This window comes from Equus caballus, chromosome 14 (genome assembly GCF_041296265.1).
Source record: "Equus caballus isolate H_3958 breed thoroughbred chromosome 14, TB-T2T, whole genome shotgun sequence".
NCBI classification, from domain to species: Eukaryota; Metazoa; Chordata; class Mammalia; order Perissodactyla; family Equidae; genus Equus; species Equus caballus.
Window position 1 is genome coordinate 102,650,934 of NC_091697.1, and position 22,150 is coordinate 102,673,083.

General features: G+C 37.9%; 1 protein-coding gene across 1 annotated transcript in view; it reads right to left on the reverse strand.

Moving 5' to 3' along the window:
• Window positions 1-13,078: 13,078 nt before the first annotated feature.
• The window catches only part of SCAMP1 (secretory carrier membrane protein 1), an 82,389-nt gene continuing 73,317 nt past the window's right edge, over window positions 13,079-22,150 (reverse strand). Inside the window, exon 9 of the mRNA XM_023618123.2 lies at window positions 13,079-16,951. Coding sequence (XP_023473891.1) covers window positions 16,787-16,951 — 165 coding nt within the window. The 3' untranslated portion in view covers window positions 13,079-16,786. The remainder of the gene's footprint in view (window positions 16,952-22,150) is intronic.

The window sequence follows — 22,150 nt, forward strand, 5'->3', positions numbered from 1 at the left end:
TAAACTGTTAGAGTAAATTCCAAGTGATTTCCAAAAAGGCCACACTGTAAGATGACTGATGAAAACACTGCTCTTTCCTCTCTTTCAGAGAAAAACCTGGTAATTTTTCATACTTTTGAAGATGACACCATATGTCTCAATTCGCTCAATCCTGAAAACAAACACTAAAAATTCATCAGGTATATGACAGTGGCAAAACAAACGATAGTCTGATAGTTATTTTATGATTATAAATAACCTCTCATCCAGCATAAGCAGCTACTATTACATAAGAAGTATATGTTCTTCATAGTTAACCTAATAATTAAATAAGGATTTGTCTTCAACTAAAGTTTCTGCACACACACACAAATGCCACAGACCATTTAGTAAGTTATCACTGTGGAAAAGCAAGCAGCAGCTACTCACCCACACATTGTGGAGCTAGGCCTCAGTCTGGAGATTTCAGAAACACACATTGCAATTTTTTTCTTGGCTATTGATTTTTTTCCCTAGGGTCCGTTGTCCCTGAAGCATGGGTATGAACTACTGGAAATGTGGAAGGGTGAAAAGGAAACAGAATTGGAGAGAGGTAGCACAGTGTGGCAGAAGCAGCCCCATCCATGGCAGGAGTCAGGGGACATGGGTCTAGCTGCCTCTCCCAAGCCCTTCACCACCACTCACTGAGTGACCAGGCTAATTTCCTAGTCCTCTGTAAAAATGGGGCCAATAATAGAAATGACATCGTAGGTTTGGGGTAAGGATTAAGTGTCGTATGTAAAGCATTTAGAATATATTCTCTGGCACACAGCAAGTCCTTAATAAGTACAAGTTATTTTCAGAAAAAAATTAAGTGAATCTTCTATCTGCCCAGACTAATATTACTTAAGAGGTGATCTTAAAAATTAATAATTGTTCTAAAAAACTGTGAGGAATAACATAACCTGTTGTTCAAACCAAGTTAATTTTACCTAGAGAGGCTCAATGGATTGGCCACCTGAAGCCAGCATGTCTTCTTCCATCCTGTACTAATCGTCTTTAACTTAGTGCTTTCAGGAAGTGGAAGATTTCTCTGCGGATGCAGGTTACCCAGTCACTCATATTATTAGTAAAACCAAAAAAAATAAACACATCATGTTGGGCAAGCCCATGATCTGTGGGAAACCAGAATGCTCAGAAAACCTCCTGATTATTTGTCAAAACCTATTCATGGCAAAGACTTTTTAGAAAAGGCACATCCAATGTAGGCAGAGTGTGGTTAGAGGCCCTTCCATACACTGCTGATGGAGGCGTAAACTGATACGGTATTCTGGAGAGCAATGGCAATGCACATGCAAGGTCTTAAAACAAATAAGCTCATGCCTTGACCCAGCAATCTGTCCTAAGGAAAGAACAAAAGCCCGAGCCCCCAAATTTAGCAACAATGTATTCCCTAGTAAATTATTTCTATATATTTTTTAAAACCCTGAAAATCACAACCTAAAGGAAATACAACAGGACTTACTAAAATCTTTAAGGACGTCAGCAACGTGGCAGAGTGAGCTCACCCAGGACTCTCTCCCCTCCAAATTACAACCAAAAGGAGCAACTGCTTTCCAACCAAAAATAATCCAAATAACAGAAATTGTCAGAGACCCACAGCAGCCAAACAACAGAAGGCAGAGGGGCTGGAGCCACCCTCGAAGAAGCTGGAATGGGGTAAGAGACAACTTCACTCCCTCCCATAGAGACTGGGATCGCTGCTGTGGGTGAGGGAAGGAGTGGGGGAGAGGCCGCACATCTGCAGGATCGTCCAGGACTCCCACTGCCCAGTGCAGCGGAAACCCTCTGATGGGGGAAAGCTTTCGTGTGGGGGTACCCCATCAAGCCAGGGCCCCAGGAAACCAGAGAGGGAGAGCTGATCCGAATCCAGCTCTGCGTGCGAAAGTGCCCCTCCTCCCCCAACCCGCGCTGCACGCCACCATCGTAGCTGAAGGTGGAGGGCTCAGAATGCGTGGCTCTCAACCGCCCATCTAGTGGCAACAGGCTGTAACTGCAACCAAATAATAGCATTATGCGCAAAAACCACTCCTCTACCATCCAGCAATTTATAAAAGCTCCAGACCAAAAGGAAAACAATAAAAACACACAATTATGTCCTGAGGACTTGGAAAAAGGTAAACTAAGTGAAGATGAGTTCAAAATAGCTATCATCAAAATATTCAATGAGGTAAAGGGAAATATAGAGAAACAAGTCAACGAGTTCTGGAGTTACTTCACAAAAGAGATCAAAACTATAAAGAAGAATCAATCGGAAATACTAGAGATGAAAAATACAATGGATCAGATAAAACAGAATACGGATTCCCTGAATGCCCGTGTAGACATCTTAGAGGAGAAAATTAGCATAATTGAAGATAGACAAGTTGAATGGCTCCAGGCAGAGGAACAAAGAAAACTAACAATTTAAAAAAACTGAAGAAAATCTCTGAGAAATAGCTGACTCAATGTGAAAATGCAACTTAAGAATAATCAGAATTCCTGAGGGGGTGGAAAAGGAAAATGGAGCAGAAAGTGTGCTCAATGAAATAATAGAAGAGAACTTCCCAAATCTAGAGATTGAGAGAGAAATGTGTGTGAAGGAAGCTTTCAGATCTCCTAGATTTGTCAATGTAAAAAGACCTACTACAAGGCATATAGTAGTAAAAATGGCAAAAACGAATGACCAAGAAAGAACACTCAGGGCAGCAAGGCAGAAGAAAATAACCTACAAAGGAACCCCTATCAGACTTTCAGCGGATTTCTCTACAGAAACCTTACAAGTTAGGAGAGATGAGAATGACATATTCAAAACTTTAAAGGATAAAAATCTTCAGCCAAGAATACTATCCAGCAAAAATATCCTTCAGATATGAGGGAGAAATTAAATCTTTTCCAGACAAACAAAAGCTAAGGGACTTTGTAGCCACAGGATCTCCACTAGAAGAAATCCTCAAGAAGGCTCTCATACCTGAAAAGAGAAAAAAAGGGAGAAAGGGGTCACAAAACACAGAGTAGGGAGACAAACAGATAGGATCAGAATAGGATAGCAAATATTCAACAATGGATAAAGGGAAGGAAATCACCAAAGCAAAGACAATCTTATCACTCTACCCACAAACTCACAACACAAGTTGGAATAAGAGATGAAAATAATAATTTAGGAGGGGAGGAAGAAAGGGACTGAATCAGTCTAGGCTAAGGAAGTAAGAGACCACCAGAAAATGGACTATATATTATACACGAGATTCTGAATACAAAGAATCAGGGTAGCCACTAAACTAAAAAACAGAACAGAGACACAAAACATAAATAAGGAAAAAAATCTAAGAAACCCAGCCTAAGAAACTGCAGGAGTCAATGGGTAGGCTAAAACACACAGGACGAGAAACAAAGGAAACGCAGGAAAACTGGAAATGAGCGACAGAATGACAGCATTAAGCCCTCATGCATCAATAATCACCCTCAATGTAAACGGATTGAACTCTCCAATAAAAAGACACAGAGTGGCAAAATGGATTAAAGAACAAGATCCAACAATTTGTGGCCTCCAGGAAACACACCTCAGCTCAAAGGATGAACACAGGCTCAGAGTGAAGGGGTGGAAGGCAATACTCCAAGCTAATAGCAAACAAAAGAAAGCAGGTGTCGCAATACTTATATCAGACAAAACGGATTTCAAGATAAGGCAGGTAAAGAGAGACATAGAGGGCCAATGCATAATGATCAAAGGGACACCATCAAGAAGAAATAACACTTACAAATATCTATGCACCCAACACAGGAGCACCAAAGTTCATAAAGCAACTATTAACAAACCTAAAAGAAGATATCAAAAATAACACAGTAATAGTAGGGGACCTCAACACCCCACTCGCATCAATGGACAGATCATCCAGACAGAAAATCAACAAGGAAACAGTGGAGCTGAATGAAAAGCTAAAACAGTGGGACTTAATAGACATATATAGAACACTTCATCCAAAAACAGCAGAATATACATTCTTCTCAAGTGCACATGGAACATTCTCAAGGATAGACCATATGTTGGGAAACAAGGCAAGCCTCTACAAATTTAAAAAAACTGAAATAATAACAAGCATCTTCTCCGATCATAATGCTATAAAGCTAGAAATTAATTACAAGAAAAAAAGCTGAGAAAGGCACAAGGATGTGGACACTAAACAATATGCCATTGAACAAGCAATGGATCACTGAAGAACTTAAAGAAGAAATAAAAAAATACCTGGAGACAAATGAAAATGATAACATGCCATACCAATTCATATGGGATACAGCAAAAGCTGTATTAAGAGGAAAATTTATCACAATACAGACACATCTTAACAAACAAGAAAAATACCAAATAAGCAATCTTAAACTACACCTAACTGAATTAGAGAAAGAAGAACAAACAAAGCCCAAAGTCAGCAGAAGGAGAGAAATAATAAAAATCAGAGCAGAAATAAATGCTATTGAAACAAAAAAGGCAGTAGAAAGAACCAATGAAACAAAGAACTGGTTCTTTGAGAAGATAAATAAAATTGACAAACCCCTAGCCAGACTTACAAAGAAAAAAAGAGAGAAAGCTCAAATAAACAAAATCAGAAATGAAAGAGGAGAAATAACAACAGACTGCAGAATTACAACGGATTATAAGAGAATACTATGAAAAACTATATGCCAACAAAATGGATAACCTAGAGGAAATGGATAAATTCTTGGACTCCTACAATCTCCCAAAGCTTAGTCAAGAAGAAGCAGACAATCTGAACAGACCAATCATAAGGAAAGAGATTGAAACAGCAATCAAAAGCATACCAAAGAACAAAACCCCAGGACCAGATGGCTTTCCTGGGGAATTCTACCAAACTTTCAGAGAGGATTTAATACCTATCCTTTTCAAGCTATTCCAAAAAATTAGGGAGGATGGAACACTTCCTAACACATTCTATGAGGCGAGCATCACGCTGATACCAAAGCCTGACAAGGACAGCACAAAAAAGGAGAACTACAGGCCAATATCACTGATGAACATAGATGCAAAAATTCTCAACAAAATTTTGGCAACCTGAATTCAGCAATTCATCAAAAGGATCATACATCATGATCAAGTGGGATTCATACCAGGGACACAGGAATGGTTCAACATCCACAAATCAATGTGATACACCACATCAACAAACTGAGGAATAAAAACCACATGCTTATCTCAATAGATGCAGAGAAAGCATTTGACAAGATTCAACAGCCATTTATGATAAAAAAAACTGAACAAAATGGGGATAGAAGGCAACTACCTCAACATAATAAAGGCCATATATGACAAACCCACAGCCAACATCATACTCAATGGGCAAAAACTGAGAGCCATCCCCCTGAAAACAGGAATGAGAGAAGGATGCCGTCCGTCTATCACCACTCTTATTTAACATAGTACTGGAGGTTTTTGTCAGAGCAATTAGGCAAGAAAAGGGAATAAAAGGAATCCAAATAGGGAGGGAAGAAGTGAAACTCTCACTGTTTGCAGATGACATGATCTTATATATAGAAAACACCAAAGAATCCATTGGAAAACTTTTAGAAGTAATCAACAAATACAGCAAAGTTGCAGGGTATAAAATCAATTTGCATAAATCAGTAGCATTTCCATACTCTAATAACGAACTAACAGAAAAAGAACTCAAGAAACACAATACCATTCACAATCACAACAAAAAGAATAAAATACCTCGGGGTGAATTTAACTAAGGAAGTAAAAGACCTATACAACGAAAACTACAAGGGTTTTCTGAAAGAAATGGATAATGACATAAAGAGATGGAAAGACATTCCATGTACATGGATTAGAAGAATAAACATAGTTAAAATGTCCATTCTACCTAAAGCAATCTACAGATTCAATGCCATCCCAATCAGAATCCCAATGACATTCTTTACAGAAATAGAACAAAGAATCCTAAAATTCATATGGGGCAACAAAAGACCCTGAATTGCTAAAGCAATCCTGAGAAAAAAGAACAAAGCTGGAGGCATCACAATCCCTGACTTCAAAACATACTACAAAGCTACAGTAATCAAAACAGCATGGTACTGATACAAAAACAGGTGCATAGATCAATGGAACAGAATTGAAAGCCCAGAAGTGAAACCACACATCTATGGACAGCTAATCTTTGACAAAGGAGCTGAGGGCATACAATGGAGAAAAGAAAGTCTTTTCAACAAATGGTGCTGGGAAAACTGGACAGCCACATGTAAAAGAATGAAAATTGACCATTCTTTTTCATCATTCACCAAAATAAACTCAAAATGGATCAAAGATCTAAAGGTGAGACCTGAAACCATAAGGCTTCTAGAGGAAAATGTAGGCAGTGCACTCTTTGACATCAGTATTAAAAGGATCTTTTCAGACAGCATGTCTTCTCAGACAAGGGAGACAATAGAAAGAATAAACAAATGGGACTTCATCAGACTAAAGAGCTTCTTCAAGGCAAAGGAAAACGATTGAAACAAAAAAACAACCCACTAACTGGGAAAAAATATTTGCAAGTCATACATCCAACAAAGGCTTAATATCCATAATATATAAAGAACTCACACAACTCAACAAGAAAAAATCAAACAACCCAATCAAAAAATGGGCTGGAGACATGAACAGACATTTCTCCAAAGAAGATATACGGATGGCCAATAGGCCCATGAAAAGATGTTCATCATCGCTGATCATCAGGGAAATGCAAATCAAAACTACACTAAGATATCACCTTACACCCATTAGAATGACAAAAATAACCAGAAGAAATAGTAACAAATGTTGGAGAGGTTGTGGAGAAAAAGGAACCCTCATACACTGCTGGTGGGAATGCAAACTGGTGCAGCCACTATGGAAAACAGTATGGAGATTCCTCAAAAAATTAAAGGGCCAGGCTCCGTGGCCGAGTGGTTAAGTTCCCACGCTCCGCTGCGGAGGCCCAGGGTTCAGATCCTGGGCATGGACATGGCACCGCTTGTCAGGCCACATTGAGGCGGTGTCCCACATCCCACAACTAGAAGGACCTGCAACTGAGATATACAACTATGTACAGGGAGGGTTTGGGGAGATAAAGCAGAAAAAAAAAAAAAAGATTGGCAACAGTAGTTAGCCCAGGTGCCAATCTTTAAAGAAAGAAAAAAAAAATTAAAAATAGAACTACTATATGATCCAGCTAGCTCACTACTGGGTATCTATCCAAAGAGCTTGAAATCAGCAATTTGAAAAGTACCATGCACCCCAATGTTCATTGCAGCATTATTTACAATAGCCAAGATGTGGAAGCAACCTAAGTGCCCATCAACAGATGAGTGGATAAAGAAGATGTGGTATATATGTATACAATGGAATACTACTTAGCCGTAAAAAAGAACAAAATCGTCCCATTCACAACAACATGGATGGACCTTGAGGGAATTATGTTAAGTGAAATAAGCCAGATAGAGAAGGATAACCTCCATATGACTCCACTCATATGAGGAATTTAAAAATGTAGACAAAGAGAACACATTAGTGGCTACCAGGGGAAAGGTGGGGTGGGGGGTGGGCACAAAGGGCGAAGGGGTGCACCTACAACACGACTGACAAACAATAATGTACAACTGAAATCACACAAGATTGTAACGTATCATTAACTCAATAAAAATTAAATTTAAAAAACTTTAAGATACATGCATATAGAAGTAGCTGTACAGCTACTAAACGTTACATATTCAGAAAAACGAAAAGAAGCTCAACATATATTTATAGCATAATTGAAAAAAGATTACAATCCATTCTATTAGTTAATCTCCACTCGAAAGTAAGAGGAGACCAACTCAAGATAGCTCACAGAGAAAACAGTGTAAGAATATGACTGGGGTAATGGGCTGAATATGGGTGAGCAGTGGGGCCTCACACAGGAAATGGAAAGCTATTAAGATCTTTTCTATGTCCTTCATCCTATTTGTCTGCATGTCCGATTCATTCTTCATTCTCACTGCAGATCAACTTTCTTGGTGACTCCTTCCCCATGGCAGAATATAGCTAACCATATGTTCTAATTCTGGAACAGTACAGTTCTGGACAAGTCTGCCAAGCATGAGTCCACTATAGCTAGATGACATCCAGTACAAATGTGGTCTTCAGAGACCCAAAGAAATGGAGATTCTGAGAGCTGGATAAACAGCCCTAAAGGGTCTATTACAAGGACGTAAAGGGAAATCTTATTAATTTTAGGAAAGAAGTTGTCTTCCTAGAAAGTTAATAGAAAGATATAAATCAAATTTTAATAGTAGTTATTTATGGGTGTAAAATTATGAGCAACTTTACCTTCTTTTGGTTATAAATATTATTATAATTTATACTGAAATGTGTATTAATTTTATAAATTAAAAAAGTTAGTTTTAAAAGCTAAACTATTAGGCCATTATGATATAACGCTAAATCAGGGAAAGATAAGATTAAAAAATCCATGTTTTGTTTTGTTTTTGTTTTTTTGAGGAAGATTAGCCCTGAGCTAACTGCTGCCAATCCTCCTCTTTTTGCTGAGGAAGGCCCTGAGGAAGGAAGATGTTAGCCCTGAGCTAACATCTGTGCCCATCTCCCTCTACTTTATACGTGGAACGCCCACCACAGCATGGCTTTTGCCAAGCGGTGCCATGTCCACACCCAGGATCCGAACCAGTGAACCCAGGGCCATCAAAGCAGAACGTGCGCACTTAACCGCTGCGCCACCAGGCCAGCCCCTCCACATTGTTCATATCCCTTATATGTATGCATAGAAAAAGAATGGAAAAAACACAATTAGCAGTGATATCCCTAGATGACAGAATTAGGAATTATTTTTCTCATTTATCATTTTCCATATTTTTCAATTGTTCTACAATAGGCATATCTTACTTTCATACTAGAAAAAAAATTAGTTTGGGGTATGCGTATGCCCTGTGGGCTCAGTTTTTGTGTACAAGACTCTACCATTGTAGGGACCGCTGTGATCACCAGGTAAAAGACAGTAGTTTTTGGCTTTTTTTCCCCAAGTCCCAAAACACCTGAAGAATACTACAAATTGCCAATGGTAACGACTACTTACGACCATGATTTATCTTGAGAATCACTGTTCCACAAAAAATTAAGAGTTCTGGAGGAATACAGGATTCTATCTAAGAGTTGAAAACAGCTAGAGAGTTAAGAAATAAACTTATGCTCTGATTCTACAAATTAGAACTCTAAACGTAGAGAAGATGATGTTCAGAGTAACCTTACCCAAGCATATGGAACAGTGCTAGGCAGAAGAGGGTAACTGTTTTCCGTCCCTCTTAGAGCGAAGATCAAATGGGTTTTCGCGGCAGGAGGGTTTTAACTACACCAACAGCCATGCCAAGTCTGGAAAGGTATGAGCTGAAAAATTAATCAAGATTTGGATAAACATACAATTTCACACTCACGGCATTGCTACATGGTGGCTCCCATGTCCCTTTCCATTTGAAAACATGAACAGTGCTAATGAAAATTCTACAGGTTGAAGGCTTTGTCTTACCCAAAATACAAGTTAAATTGTAAATATGAAACCCACAGGAAGGGTAAGAACACTAGAGAAGAGTCTTTCTGTATTTTCCTAGAATCTTTAAAGATATCTATTTGTCTAGGATAGATTAGTGGCAATGCCTGGCTTAGAAAATTTCTATACAGCCATGTGCCCCGTAACGACATTTCAGTCGACGACAGACCACATATACAACGGTGGTCCCATAAGATTATAATGGAACTGAAAAATTCCCATCGCCTAGCAACGTCATAGCTATCGTTAACACCACAGTGCAACACATTACTCACATGTTTACGGTGATGCTGGTGTAAAGAAAGTTACTGCACTGCCAGCTGTATAAAAGCATAGCACACACAATTATATAGCGTACATAATCCTTGGTAATGATAATGAACAACTATGTTACTGGTTTATGTACTTACTATAACTTCTATTGTTATTTTAGAGTGTACCCTACTTATAAAAAAAAGTTTACTGTGAAACAGTATGCTGTGTTACGCTGGCAGCAGCCTTATACATCTCGTGTTTACTGCATCTCTTGATTGCATTATTTTCTCTTGTGCTTAATCTCATGTTGTTTTGTTCATCATGGCCCCTAAGCATACAGAATCCACTGCTAATGTTGCCAGTAAGAGGCCCCATGGAATGACTGACCTGGAAACAAAATTAAAAGCGATTAAGGACAATGAAGTTGGGAAATCAGTGACAGTTATTTTATTGCTTGCCAGTCAGGGATGTCCCATTCCACCGTAGCTATGATCTTGAAGAACAAGAACCAAGTGAGGGAAACCATTAAAGGGTCTGCTTCACTGAAACCAACAAGACTAACAAAAATTCGAGAAGGGCCTGTATCAGACATGGAGAAACTTCTAATGACCTGGATCGAAGACCAGGCACAGAAGTGTAGTCCTCTCAGCACTATGATGGTCACAGCCAAAGCAAACAGTCTGTCTGTGACGTTTAAAGAAAAGGCTGGACCCAACTACGATGTTGAATTTACTGCTAGCTCTGGGTGGTTTAAATGATTCAAGAGTCATTATTTGGGGCTGGCCCCGGGGCTGAGTGGTTAAGTTTACGTGCTCCGCTTCTGCTGCCCAGGGTTTCGCTGGTTCGGATCCTGGGCGTGAACGTGGCACCGCTCATCAAGCCATGCTGAGGCAGCATCCCACGTGCCACAACTAGAAGGACCCACAACTAAAAATATGCAACTATGTACTAGGGGCCTTTGGGGAGAAAAAGGAAGAATAAAATCTTTAAAAAAATTTACTACATAATGTGAAAGTGAATGGTGAGTCTGTGAGAGCTGATGTGAGGGCAGCTGAAGACTTTTTGGAAACTCCAGATAAGCAAATTGTGGAGGAAAATTACTTGCCAGAGCAAACCTTCAGCATGGACGAAACCTGCCTGTTCTCGAAATGGATGCCTGAAAGGACTTTCATCCATACGGAGGCCAAGTCAATGCCAGGATTCAAGGCTTTTATGGACAGGATAACAGTCTTGCTTGGGGGCAATGTTGCAGGCTACAAATTGAAACCCTTTGTGATCTGGCACTGTGAGGACCCCAGGGCCTTCAAGCATATCTATAGGCACACACTGCCTGTGTACTACAAGAGCAACAAGTCATGGATGACCCAGCTCCTCTTCCAAGATGCCCTCCTGAATTGCTCTGCCAAAGCGACGTAGGGTACTGTTTGGAGAATCACACGCCTTTCAAGATTTTGCTTATTGTTGATAATGCTCCCAGACATCTGTCTTTTATTGACGATCTTCATCCCAATATCAAAGCCATATTTCTCCCTTCAAACATCATCTCTTTGATCCAACCCATGGGTCAAGGAGATATAGCAGCTTTTGAGGCCGACTACGCGAGGAGGAGCTTTCCCCAGGCTATTGCTGCAACTGAGAAGACACTGATGCAATTCTGGAAGGATTGCAACATCTACGGCTGCATCAAGAACCCTGCCCGGGCTTGGGGTGATGTCACCAAGGAGTGTATGAACGGCACATGGAAGAAGACACTCAAGAGGTTCGTCCGTGACTTCAAAGGCTTTGCCAAGGATGAGGAGGTTGCAAAAATCAACAATGCTGTTGTTGAGATGGCGAACAACCTACCCTGGGTGTGGATGAGGATGACGCTGAGGGGCTCCTAGCGGTGGTTCCTGAGGAACGGACTACTGAGGAGTTGTTGGAATTGGAACAGGAATGCGTCGCTGAAGAAGAGGCACGAGAAAAGGAAACTGCAGGAGAAGAAAAAGAAGAACCCCCAAGAAAATTCACAGTGAAGGGTTTAGCAGATGCTTTTGCAGATCTCAACAAGCTCCTTTAAAAGTTTGAAAACATGGACCCCAACACAAATGGTTTTCATTAATAGAGAGGAATGTTCATGGGACATTATCTGTTTACAAGCAAATCTGTGATGGAAGAAAGAAACAAACCAAGCAAAGCACCATGGACATATTTCTGAAAAGAGTGACACCTCCTCAAAAAGAGCTTCAGGAGGTGTTCCAGAAGAAGGCATTGTCATCATAGGAGGTGACAGCTCCATGTGTGTTACTGCCCCGAAGACCTTCCAGTGGGACATGATGTGGAGGTGGAAGTCAGTGATGTTCATGATCTTGACTCTGTGGAGGCCTAGGATAAAGCGTGTGTGTATCAGTTTTTAACAAAAAAGTTTAAAAAGTAAAAAAAAAAATTTTAATTTAAAAATAGAAAAAAGCTTACAGAATAAGGATATAAAAAATATTTTTGTACAGCTGTACGTTTGTGTTTTAAGCTGTTATTAAAAGTCAAAAAATTTTTAAAAATTAAAAAGCTTATAAAGTAAAAAAGTTAAAGTAAGCTAAGGTTAACCTATTACTGAAGAAGAGTATTTTGTATACATTTAATGTAGCCTAAGTGCACAGTGTGCATAAAGTCCACAGTAGTGCAGTGATGGCCTAGCCTTCGCATTCACTCACCACTCACCCACTGACTCACCCAGAGCAACACGCAGTCCTGCAAGCTCCCTTCACAGTAAGTGCCCTATACAGGTGTACCATTTTTTAATCTTTTATGCAATATTTTTACTGTACCTTTTCTAGGTTTAGATATGTTTAGATACACAAATACTTAGCACTGTGTTACAATTGCCTAGGGTATTCAGTACAGTAACATGCTGTCAAGGTTTACAACTTAGGAGCTAGGTGTGTAGTAGGCTATACCATCTAGGTTTGTGGTGTTCGCACAATGACGAAATCACCTAATGACGCAGTTCTCAGAACGGAGCCGCGCTGTTAAGCAATACATAACTAGATTTCTTTCTAGCTCTCTATATACTTTGATAAAGCCCTACAATAAAGTTTCAATACAGAAAGCATGGTGTTTTGTAAAATGTACCCTAAAATTCTAGTGAAAATACTTCACTTTCCATAATAATCATGGAGATACAACTCTTCAGTTTAGTAAACAAGTATTTAAACAGCTCTGCTGTTTCAAAACATATTATTCTACTCTAAATAAATTTATACTATGATACTTGAAAATAATATCAAAGTAAGGTATGTTTTTATTTTTAACGATCCTCAATTATTTTTACATTAACCACTTTTATTTCATCTCTAAAGGTCTTAATCACATGGAATCATGAAAGTCCTCTAAACATTTTCCTTTAGGAAAAGATGAAAGGAGATACAGTGAAGTGGTGTATGACAGCCATGGTAATTCTAACAGGGGAGAGTATGTGCAAAAATGTAACAAATTCTGTGTATAAACAGTCTAAACAGATTTTACCAATAAAGATATAAAATTAGATGCTAATGTCAGTGTTTCCAGAAAAAGATATAACAAAAACTGTAAAAGTATTATGCTAAAAATGAGTTACAGAAACAATTAATAAACTTAACAAAAATTCCCTCTAAAATGCAAAGCACACTTTATCTCAACATGATTTATACAAGGAGATATATCAAATGAAAATCCAAACTCATTTTTTAGATACACTCAGAAAATTGAAAATGCTGTTCCCTATTTTAATTTACACGTATTTCTCAAAATAAGATTCATCCATGAACATTATTTTAGATTATATTTTTACATCCTCTTCAGACAACCAAGTGAAAAATCCAACAATACACAAATAGGTACCTTCATCAGTATACAAAACGGCAGTAGGCGGCGAGGTCAGGAAAGAGAACACAGTTCCATCAAACCAATACAACACTAGTACAGAGGCATCCATTTTAACCCACAAGGACAAAGCTGAGCCACAAAACAGGTTTTCCATTTCGAATCTCACTAATTCTAGTCTGTGTATTTTGACCTTAAAGTGGTCAAAATATTTAATCTGAGTGAATCTCATGTTTCACTACCTACAAAGGCCTAATGCAACAGAAAAATCGGTCATTTTATGTTGCTGAGAGTTTTTAACTAAGTCTTTTACAAGTTATTTATTTAGCACATGACAGAATTACACACAAATTACTTTTTAAAAATCAAATCTGGAATTTCTATATACATTAAACCCTCAGCACAATTTCTGCCTCTGAAGTGCTACTATAGTGTTTAAAATTAAACAAACAAACATCCAGTAAACAGCATTTTATTTTATGACACTCTGTGTTAATACAATAAATATATAAAACTTCCAAACCACTGAGAACATGCAACAGTAGAGGGACAGATGGAGGGCCTGTATTCAGAAATGACAGTTACCATGATGGCAGCGCAATATTACTCACTGACAAAATATACAGACATCCCCAGATAAATAAACCAAGTCCCAAATTACAGCTCACTGAGCAATGATTTTCCAGTGTTCAAACTTTAGTTTGAAATAAAATAGCCACAACTTAATATTGCAAACTGAAAAATGATGTGGATGCTTACAATAAGAAGACCATTTCATGACTGTGATACTGGGTAATGTTAATATTAAACACTAACAAATGCCAATCTTTTGCTGAGTGAAAATGTGACTACTTACTAATTATTGTTCAGAGAATAGAGAATATACGAATTTAAAACCCTCATACCTTATCAAACTGTAAGCATTGCCATCATTTTAATGCACATTTATGTTTTTAAAAAACAATTTTCTCTCATAAACTTGTATTAACCCAAATAACTGGATTTTAGAACATTTTCCCCAATTACAAATCACAAGGTTCTGTTGGTTGAATTAGTTTTCGCTATTTAACAATGCTACCTTTGGGGATTTCTACAGAAGAGAGAGAAGCATTCCTATTCTTGAAGGACAGTATCTCAGTATTTTTCAAAAGTCTCTATGGTATATCTTTCATTCGTAATTTAAAGAAAAACAAAAATGGACTTGAGATATAAATTAATGACAGACAAAAGTGCTCTTGTATTTTGTGGTTAATCTTTTGAATGCTTGTAAAATCCACACTCAGTACAGCAACACTGATAAAACAGATTTTCAATAAGATTATAGACTGAAAAGCCTGAACTGGCTTATTTGGTTGAGAAAGTAGGTGAAGATTATCACTGATCAGAAATATTCATAAAAACAGCTTTAAATTCACTCTAAATCCTATTTTCATCAGAATAAAAGAAATATCTTCCAAGTACATTACTTCAAAAAGTCGCAAGTAAATCAAATGTAAACATCATCTGGCTGGATCCGAGTAACCTACTATCAAGCAAAACTTCTTTCATAAACAGTGAGAACTCGCCATCCTACCCCCAGCATGAAACTCATTTTAATTCCAGATTTGGGTGAAGAATGAAAGTGATTTAACCATTTATGGCCATCTGATTTTTTTTTTGAAGATTTTCAGTCTCAAATAATATACTCCAATAGACTATCCTTACTTAAAATCAAGTTGAATATATTACCATCTATTATTCTGCAATCTTAAGTTAGCTAATGACTTCCAAAACACAGTATCATGACTTTACAAAATGTCCAAGTCATTTAATCAGTATTAAAAATTGTTCGAAGTTTCAACCCAAACATACTGTAAGAATGAACTCTTGTGCTGCACAGTAACAATTTTAATGTGATTATATTCATAATTAATGCATTCAACTGTCTTTGTATTTTCTTGGTTGGTACAAGTTAAATGTCTTATTTTTTCTAGTGCTGAAAAATTTTAACGTATTCAGTCTGTCTTGAAAATTGAACGACAGAGGTGCATTAGGGATTCAAGTATATGTAAAATGCCAGGGTCTTTTATTTTTAATGCCACTAGAGATGAGAGGGTCAAAGAAAAATCCCTTAAATACTGTATATTCTTTCCAGACAAGGAGTTAGGCTAGACTTTAATACCCCTGTTAAAAATTACACACACACACACACACACACACTCCAAAAGAGCTGCCAAACACAATCTCCGTTCAATTAAAAAGAGTAGCCACAAGAATATACCAAAGTTTCCATATGGTAATATTTTACTATGATATGAATACTGAAAATTAAAAAAAAAAGGTATTATCACTACACTCTATTCCATCGATTATCTACCTTTTCTTTTGGATAATGCACTGCATATTATATTATATTCTCACATCGCACCCCAATACACTTTTATTTAAAAGAAACTATTACAGAAAATCACTTCTATGATCCTATAAACATCCCCAATCCTACAACCATAAGCAGTGCAGAACCCAAAATTCTAATTCTTTTAAGAAATGTAGTGCCCATGCAAGGTCAGAGATTGATATCAAAATATCAACTACTCTAAAAAAAGAAATAAAAAGGTAAAATTTACATTATCTACTAGGAAACGCACACAGGCTCTTCACTGTGACTGAAACTGCTAAAAAGCAAGCCAATTAAAAACCCCTAAGTCTCTGATGGCCTATTGCTTTCAGTATAAATAGGGAAAAAGGAAGGAAGCATTGCTTACTGCTCCGATGTGTGATCCTTAAATCTAAGGTTCTTGAAGGAATGACTGCCGCTAGCACTAAATGCATTTTGAATCATAAGTACTATCTTAATGTCAGTGTGTCACCACTGAAATAATTCACTGAACATTCATCCCCCAAAAAATATGGAGAATATTTATTTAGCATGTAATATCTTTTTCTGCAAGGGGCTCGGAAATATTAAGAAACTGTTAGATAAATAATAAGACAAAGAAGTTTTTCTGGTTTTAGCCCATGCACAAGTGAATAGGAAAGATACATGCTGTGTGTACTGTGTATCTTGAACATAAAAATATTTATAGAATACAGTAACTGGAGAAAAAAGTACAGTCAAAGGTAACGGTGTATTGTTTCAAGATGCTCTAGATTTGGTTACCCTTGAAAGCATTCTGAGCTGCACTAGTTGCTGCAGAGGAAGCTGCATTTGCAGCTGCGGTCTGGACGGTTTTGTTGGACATCACACCTGTTGCAAACTCTTGTTGGGCCTTCTCAAAACTAGCACCTGTTGTGCGATATAGTCCATGTACCTACAGAGAACAAAAGGGTGAGAGAAGGTAAATGGTAATCTACACATTCATTTTCAGCAGCTCTTCAATTAATCTCCACATTACTCAGAAATAAAAGGACCAGAAGATCAAGAACACCGGCATACAATATTGTATTTAAATATTTTCTTACACAGGTTTTTCCTTTTTATGCCCAATGAAGAAGAGACAATTACGCCTATGCCAAAAATAATTTAAAGAACTTCTTAATCAAATGCAAAAAAGCTATGTTTTCTGCTGTACCTAGTTAAGATATTACAGCATTACAATGGTTTAAACGTAACAAGAGATATTCTGACTTTAATACATTAATTTACTACCCTAGACAATTCAAAGAGAATTATACCTTATCTATTTATATACTGGCTACATATACACCACTGACTCTTATTTTAATCAAATGGTATCATTCGATCATTTAATGTACCAAGTACTATTTGTCCTTAAAGATACTTCTGCTGTCCATTCTATATACCATTTAACTTTCTGTGTATGGTCAAATCCTAAAGGATTTACAAAACTCTTCTGGGAACTGTCTGTCCATAATGATTCATCACCCAAATCTTGGATCTATCTTGATAAGTAGGGTTCAAAAATACTCTATCAGCATATGTTTTAACATGCATAAACTATGAAGTGCATTAATATGTAAATCAGCCACTCAATTTAATACAAATGTGAGGAATGAAACAATAACAAGGCAAATTAGCACAAATATGTACTTATTATACGCCTACAAAGTTGGGGGGCCGAGGGAGGAGACAGAAAAGTGAACCTGTGATTACACTGCATTGTGATTAGGTCTACATTAGAGGCCTGACTGGAAAGCAATGAGAGCCAGATCGGAGGATGGGGGCAGTGCACCCAAGTCAGTCCTCCTCCCAAACCTGGAGAGGAACCGGTAACCGTGGCGTGAATGTGGAGAGAGGAATAGGAGAATGAGTCAAAGACTTTCAAGTTAAGCTTGGATACTGGCAAGCTGTTTCAAGAAGAGAGAAAATAGAGAGGATAGGTTGGTTTAGGGGGAAAGGAGATACTGAGTTAAGTTCTAAACGTTCATATATCCCACAAATGTTTACTGAAACCTACTCTAGGCCTGCCACAGCACGGAGTGAAGATTTGGTTTGGAGCACAAGAGAGGAATGGGCTGGAGACACGGACTTAGAAACCAGTGGCACATAAATGGTCGCTGCAACTCTGACATAAGTGAAGGTGTCCATGGAGAACACAAAGTAAAAACAGAGTCCAGTACTGAAGCCTGTTAAGACACCACCATTTAAGACATACCCACAACAAGAAGGAAAGATGAGGAGAGGGATGAGAAAAACCAGGGACCTTTTCACAGATGCCAAGGGATAAGGAAGCATGTTAAGGAATGAAGAAGTGTCAGGATAAAAGATAAAAATACCCAGACAGCCTCAAGTTCTTCTGATATAGTGGTGCAAGCAAATGCCTTATTACCGTGGACTGCAGTGTAAAAGGGTCAGAGAGAAAAAGAGAGCACTGACAAGTACATATAACAGTAAACCCTAAAATCTTTTCTTCTAGTACCACAGCACTATCATAAGTATAGAAGTAGTTATTTTTATTCCCTTTTCAAAACAAAGTTTTCTATGGAAAATTAAAGATACAGATAAATTACTACTTCTACGTTCAAGAAATCCACCTCACAATGAGTAGGACATACGATTAGATCCTAGAAAATGAAACGTACTGCAGAAATCTAATATTACCAGAGCCAGTCACAGTGCACTGTAATTACACGCTCACTTGTCTTCCCTTCCCCTTCCCCCCACAAGTTTTACGGGCATGTAATAAATAAACATTTGTTCTAATTTGCTTTATTTTCTTTTTCAAATTTGTATTACATTGAGTGGCTGATGTTGTGTATTCATGGGCTTCAGAGTTTAATCACTTAAAATGTAATTCATAGCCCCAAAGAGCAGAGAGGCAAAATAAAGGTAGCAACAGCACACATTTCTCAACAGTCTGTATCTACACAGACCCAGAGAGCCACCTAGAGGGAGAAGACTACACATGTACTCGGTGCACAAGGCTCAAACACGACATCCATGATCTCCATGGGATAGGGTGACTCTTTCAGCACCCCAGCAAGACAACAGGCTAATTACAAGAGCAACATCTCAAAAAGCTTATCGTTTCCCTGCCATGTTTCAGAGTGTTATCTATTGATGACTCGTATTCCTTATGAAATCGAGGACAAAGTTATAAGACAAAATAGTGTAATTAAAAAAAACCTAAACAGGGACAGGCCCCATGGCATAGGGGTTAAAGTTGCATGCTCCACTTCAGCGGCCTGGGGTTTGTGGGTTTGGATCCCTGGCACAGACCTAGCACATCAAGCCATGCTGTGGCAGCATCCCACATACAAAATAGAGGAGGACTGGCATAGATGTTAGCTCAGCAACAATCTTCCTCAAGTAAAAAGAGGAAGATTGGCAACAGATGTTAGCTCAGGGCCAATCTTCCTCACCCAAATAAATAAATAAATAAAATTTTTTTAAAAAACCTAAACAACTTAAATACTTGCTATCTCTTCTACTTATGAGAATTGCATTAACCTAAATATTTAGTTCCAGCATTATCAAAGAAAGGACACTAGATTTGGTATCTACTGATTCCACGACTTTCTGGCTGGCTGTGCATCACTCAAAATCTGAAGTTTACTTCCCATAAAACAAGAGTATCTGTTGCCCTGTTTCTCAGAGTTTTCCTAAGGATAAAATGAGAATTATGTAAATGTGTTACACTAATAAAAATTTAATTAAAAATATCTGAAGAAGTATCACAGCCAAGATGTGTCAAGCAACTGGAATGTCAAGTAACTGCAGAAGAAAATCCTGCTTCCTTAATCTTAGTGTACACTGTGGTGGTGCATGACACAAAAAAACTGTATACTACGGAAAGTAAAGAACCACGGTACTTCACACAAAACAATCCAAACATATGTTTCCAAGAAAGCTTACAGAATACCATTTCAAGAAATCATGATTTTATTAATATAACATCCCTGTTATACCAAAATTACTTTAACTTTTTTAAAAGCTAGGAAAACACAAACAAATGAGGTGGCGTTTTTTATTCTTGTTTTGAGTTTTTAAAAAACATACGGATTTCTAGGCCTAATTTTTTCAATTAAACATTTCCTAGAAACCCTCTATGAACCCTCCTGCCCACAGATCTAGGTCAGATACCCCTACTGTAACCTCTTGAATTACCAGTCTAGATTCACCCTATTGAAACCCCACTCATCCTTCACGGCCTATCTCAAACACTGCTGTCCTCTTTCTGCCTGGGCGAGCTGAGGCTCTTCCTGTTGTGAGCAACTCCAATACTCTGCACATCTTTTAAGGATGTTTATCGTGCTGCTGCTTTTGTAGGGTTTACCTGCATGTCTTATACCCTACACACATTTAGTTCCTTGAGGGGAAGAGCTTATTTCCACTCATTGTTAAACCCTTAAAAGACAACAACTTGCAGTAGAAGCCACTGAATAATTATCTGTTTCTTTATCTGCTAGGGATTAAAATATGGCCCCAAATTATCCTTATTACTAAAAAACACAGTTACCAAATAAGTGCAATACTGCTCTAGCAGACTGTAGCTGTGTTACAAAGTAAAATGCTTAGTTTGCAACTGCCTCAGAGTTTAATTTTAAAAGGAACATGTTACTACTTTATACCTACTAGGATGGCTATAATCAGAAAAAATGGAAAATAACAAGTATTGGCAAGGATGTGGAGAAACCAGAACCTCTGTACGTTGCTGGCAGAAATGTAAAAGAGTGCAGCCACTGTGTAAAATAGTTTGGTGGTTCCTCAAAAAGTTAAACATAGAATTACCATACGACCACCAAGCATTTCTACTACTAGGTAAATACCCAAAAGAGTTGAAAGCAGAGACTCAAATAGATCCTTGTACACTAATATTCATAGCAGCAGTTTTCACAACAACCCATGTCCATCAACGGATTAATAAACACAATGTAGTATATAAAGTGGAATGTTAGTCATAAAAAAGAATGAAATTCTGACACATGCTACAGCATAGATGAACCTTGAAAATTTATGCTAAATGAAATACACCAGACACAAAAAGAAAATATTGTATGATCCCACTTCTATGAAATATCTAGCACAGGCAAATTCCTTGAGACAGAAAGTAGATTAGAGATTACCAGGGGCTGGGGGTAGGCGGAAATGGAAAATTATTGCTTAATGACTGCAGAGTTTCTGTTTGGGGTGATGAAAAAGTTTTGGAAGTATCTCCATGACATAAAAAGAACCCACACAATTCAACAACAAAAAATCAAACAACCTGATCAAAAAATGGGCAGGGGATGTGAACAGACTTTTCTCCAAAGAAGATATACGGATGGCCAATAGGCACATGAAAAGATGCCCATTATCACTGATCATCAGGGAAATGCAAATCAAAACTACACTAAGATACCACCTTACACCTGTTAGAATGGCTAAAATAACCAAGACAAAAAATAACAAACGTTGGAGAGGTTGTGGAGAAAAAGGAACCCTCATACACTGCTGGTGGAAATGCAAACTGGTGCAGCCACTATGGAAAACAGTATGGAGATTTCTCAAAAAATTAAAAATAGAAATACCATATGACCCAGCCATCCCATTACTGGGTATCTATCCAAAGAACTTGAAATCAGCAATTCAGAGAGACCCATGCACCCCATGTTCATTACAGCATTACTCACAATAGCCAAGATGTGGAAGAAACCTAAGTGTCCATTGACTGATGACTGCATAAAGAAGATACGGTGTATATATATACAATGGAATACTACTCAGCCATAAAAAAGGATAAAATAGTCCCATTCACAACAACATGGATGGACCTTGAAGGTATTATGATAAGCAAAATAAGCCAGATAGAGAAAGACAATCTCTGTATGACTCCACTCATATGTGGAATATAAACAAAGACGTGGATAAAGAGAACAGATTAGTGGCTACCAGGAGAAAGGGGAGGGTAGGGGTGGGCACAAAGGGTGAAGTGATACACCTATAATATGACTGACAAATAATAATGTACAACTGAAATTTCACAAGGCTGTAAACCATCTTAACCTCAATAAAAAATAAAATAGAAAAAAAAGCTCTGGAAATAGACTGTGGTAATGGTTATGCAACA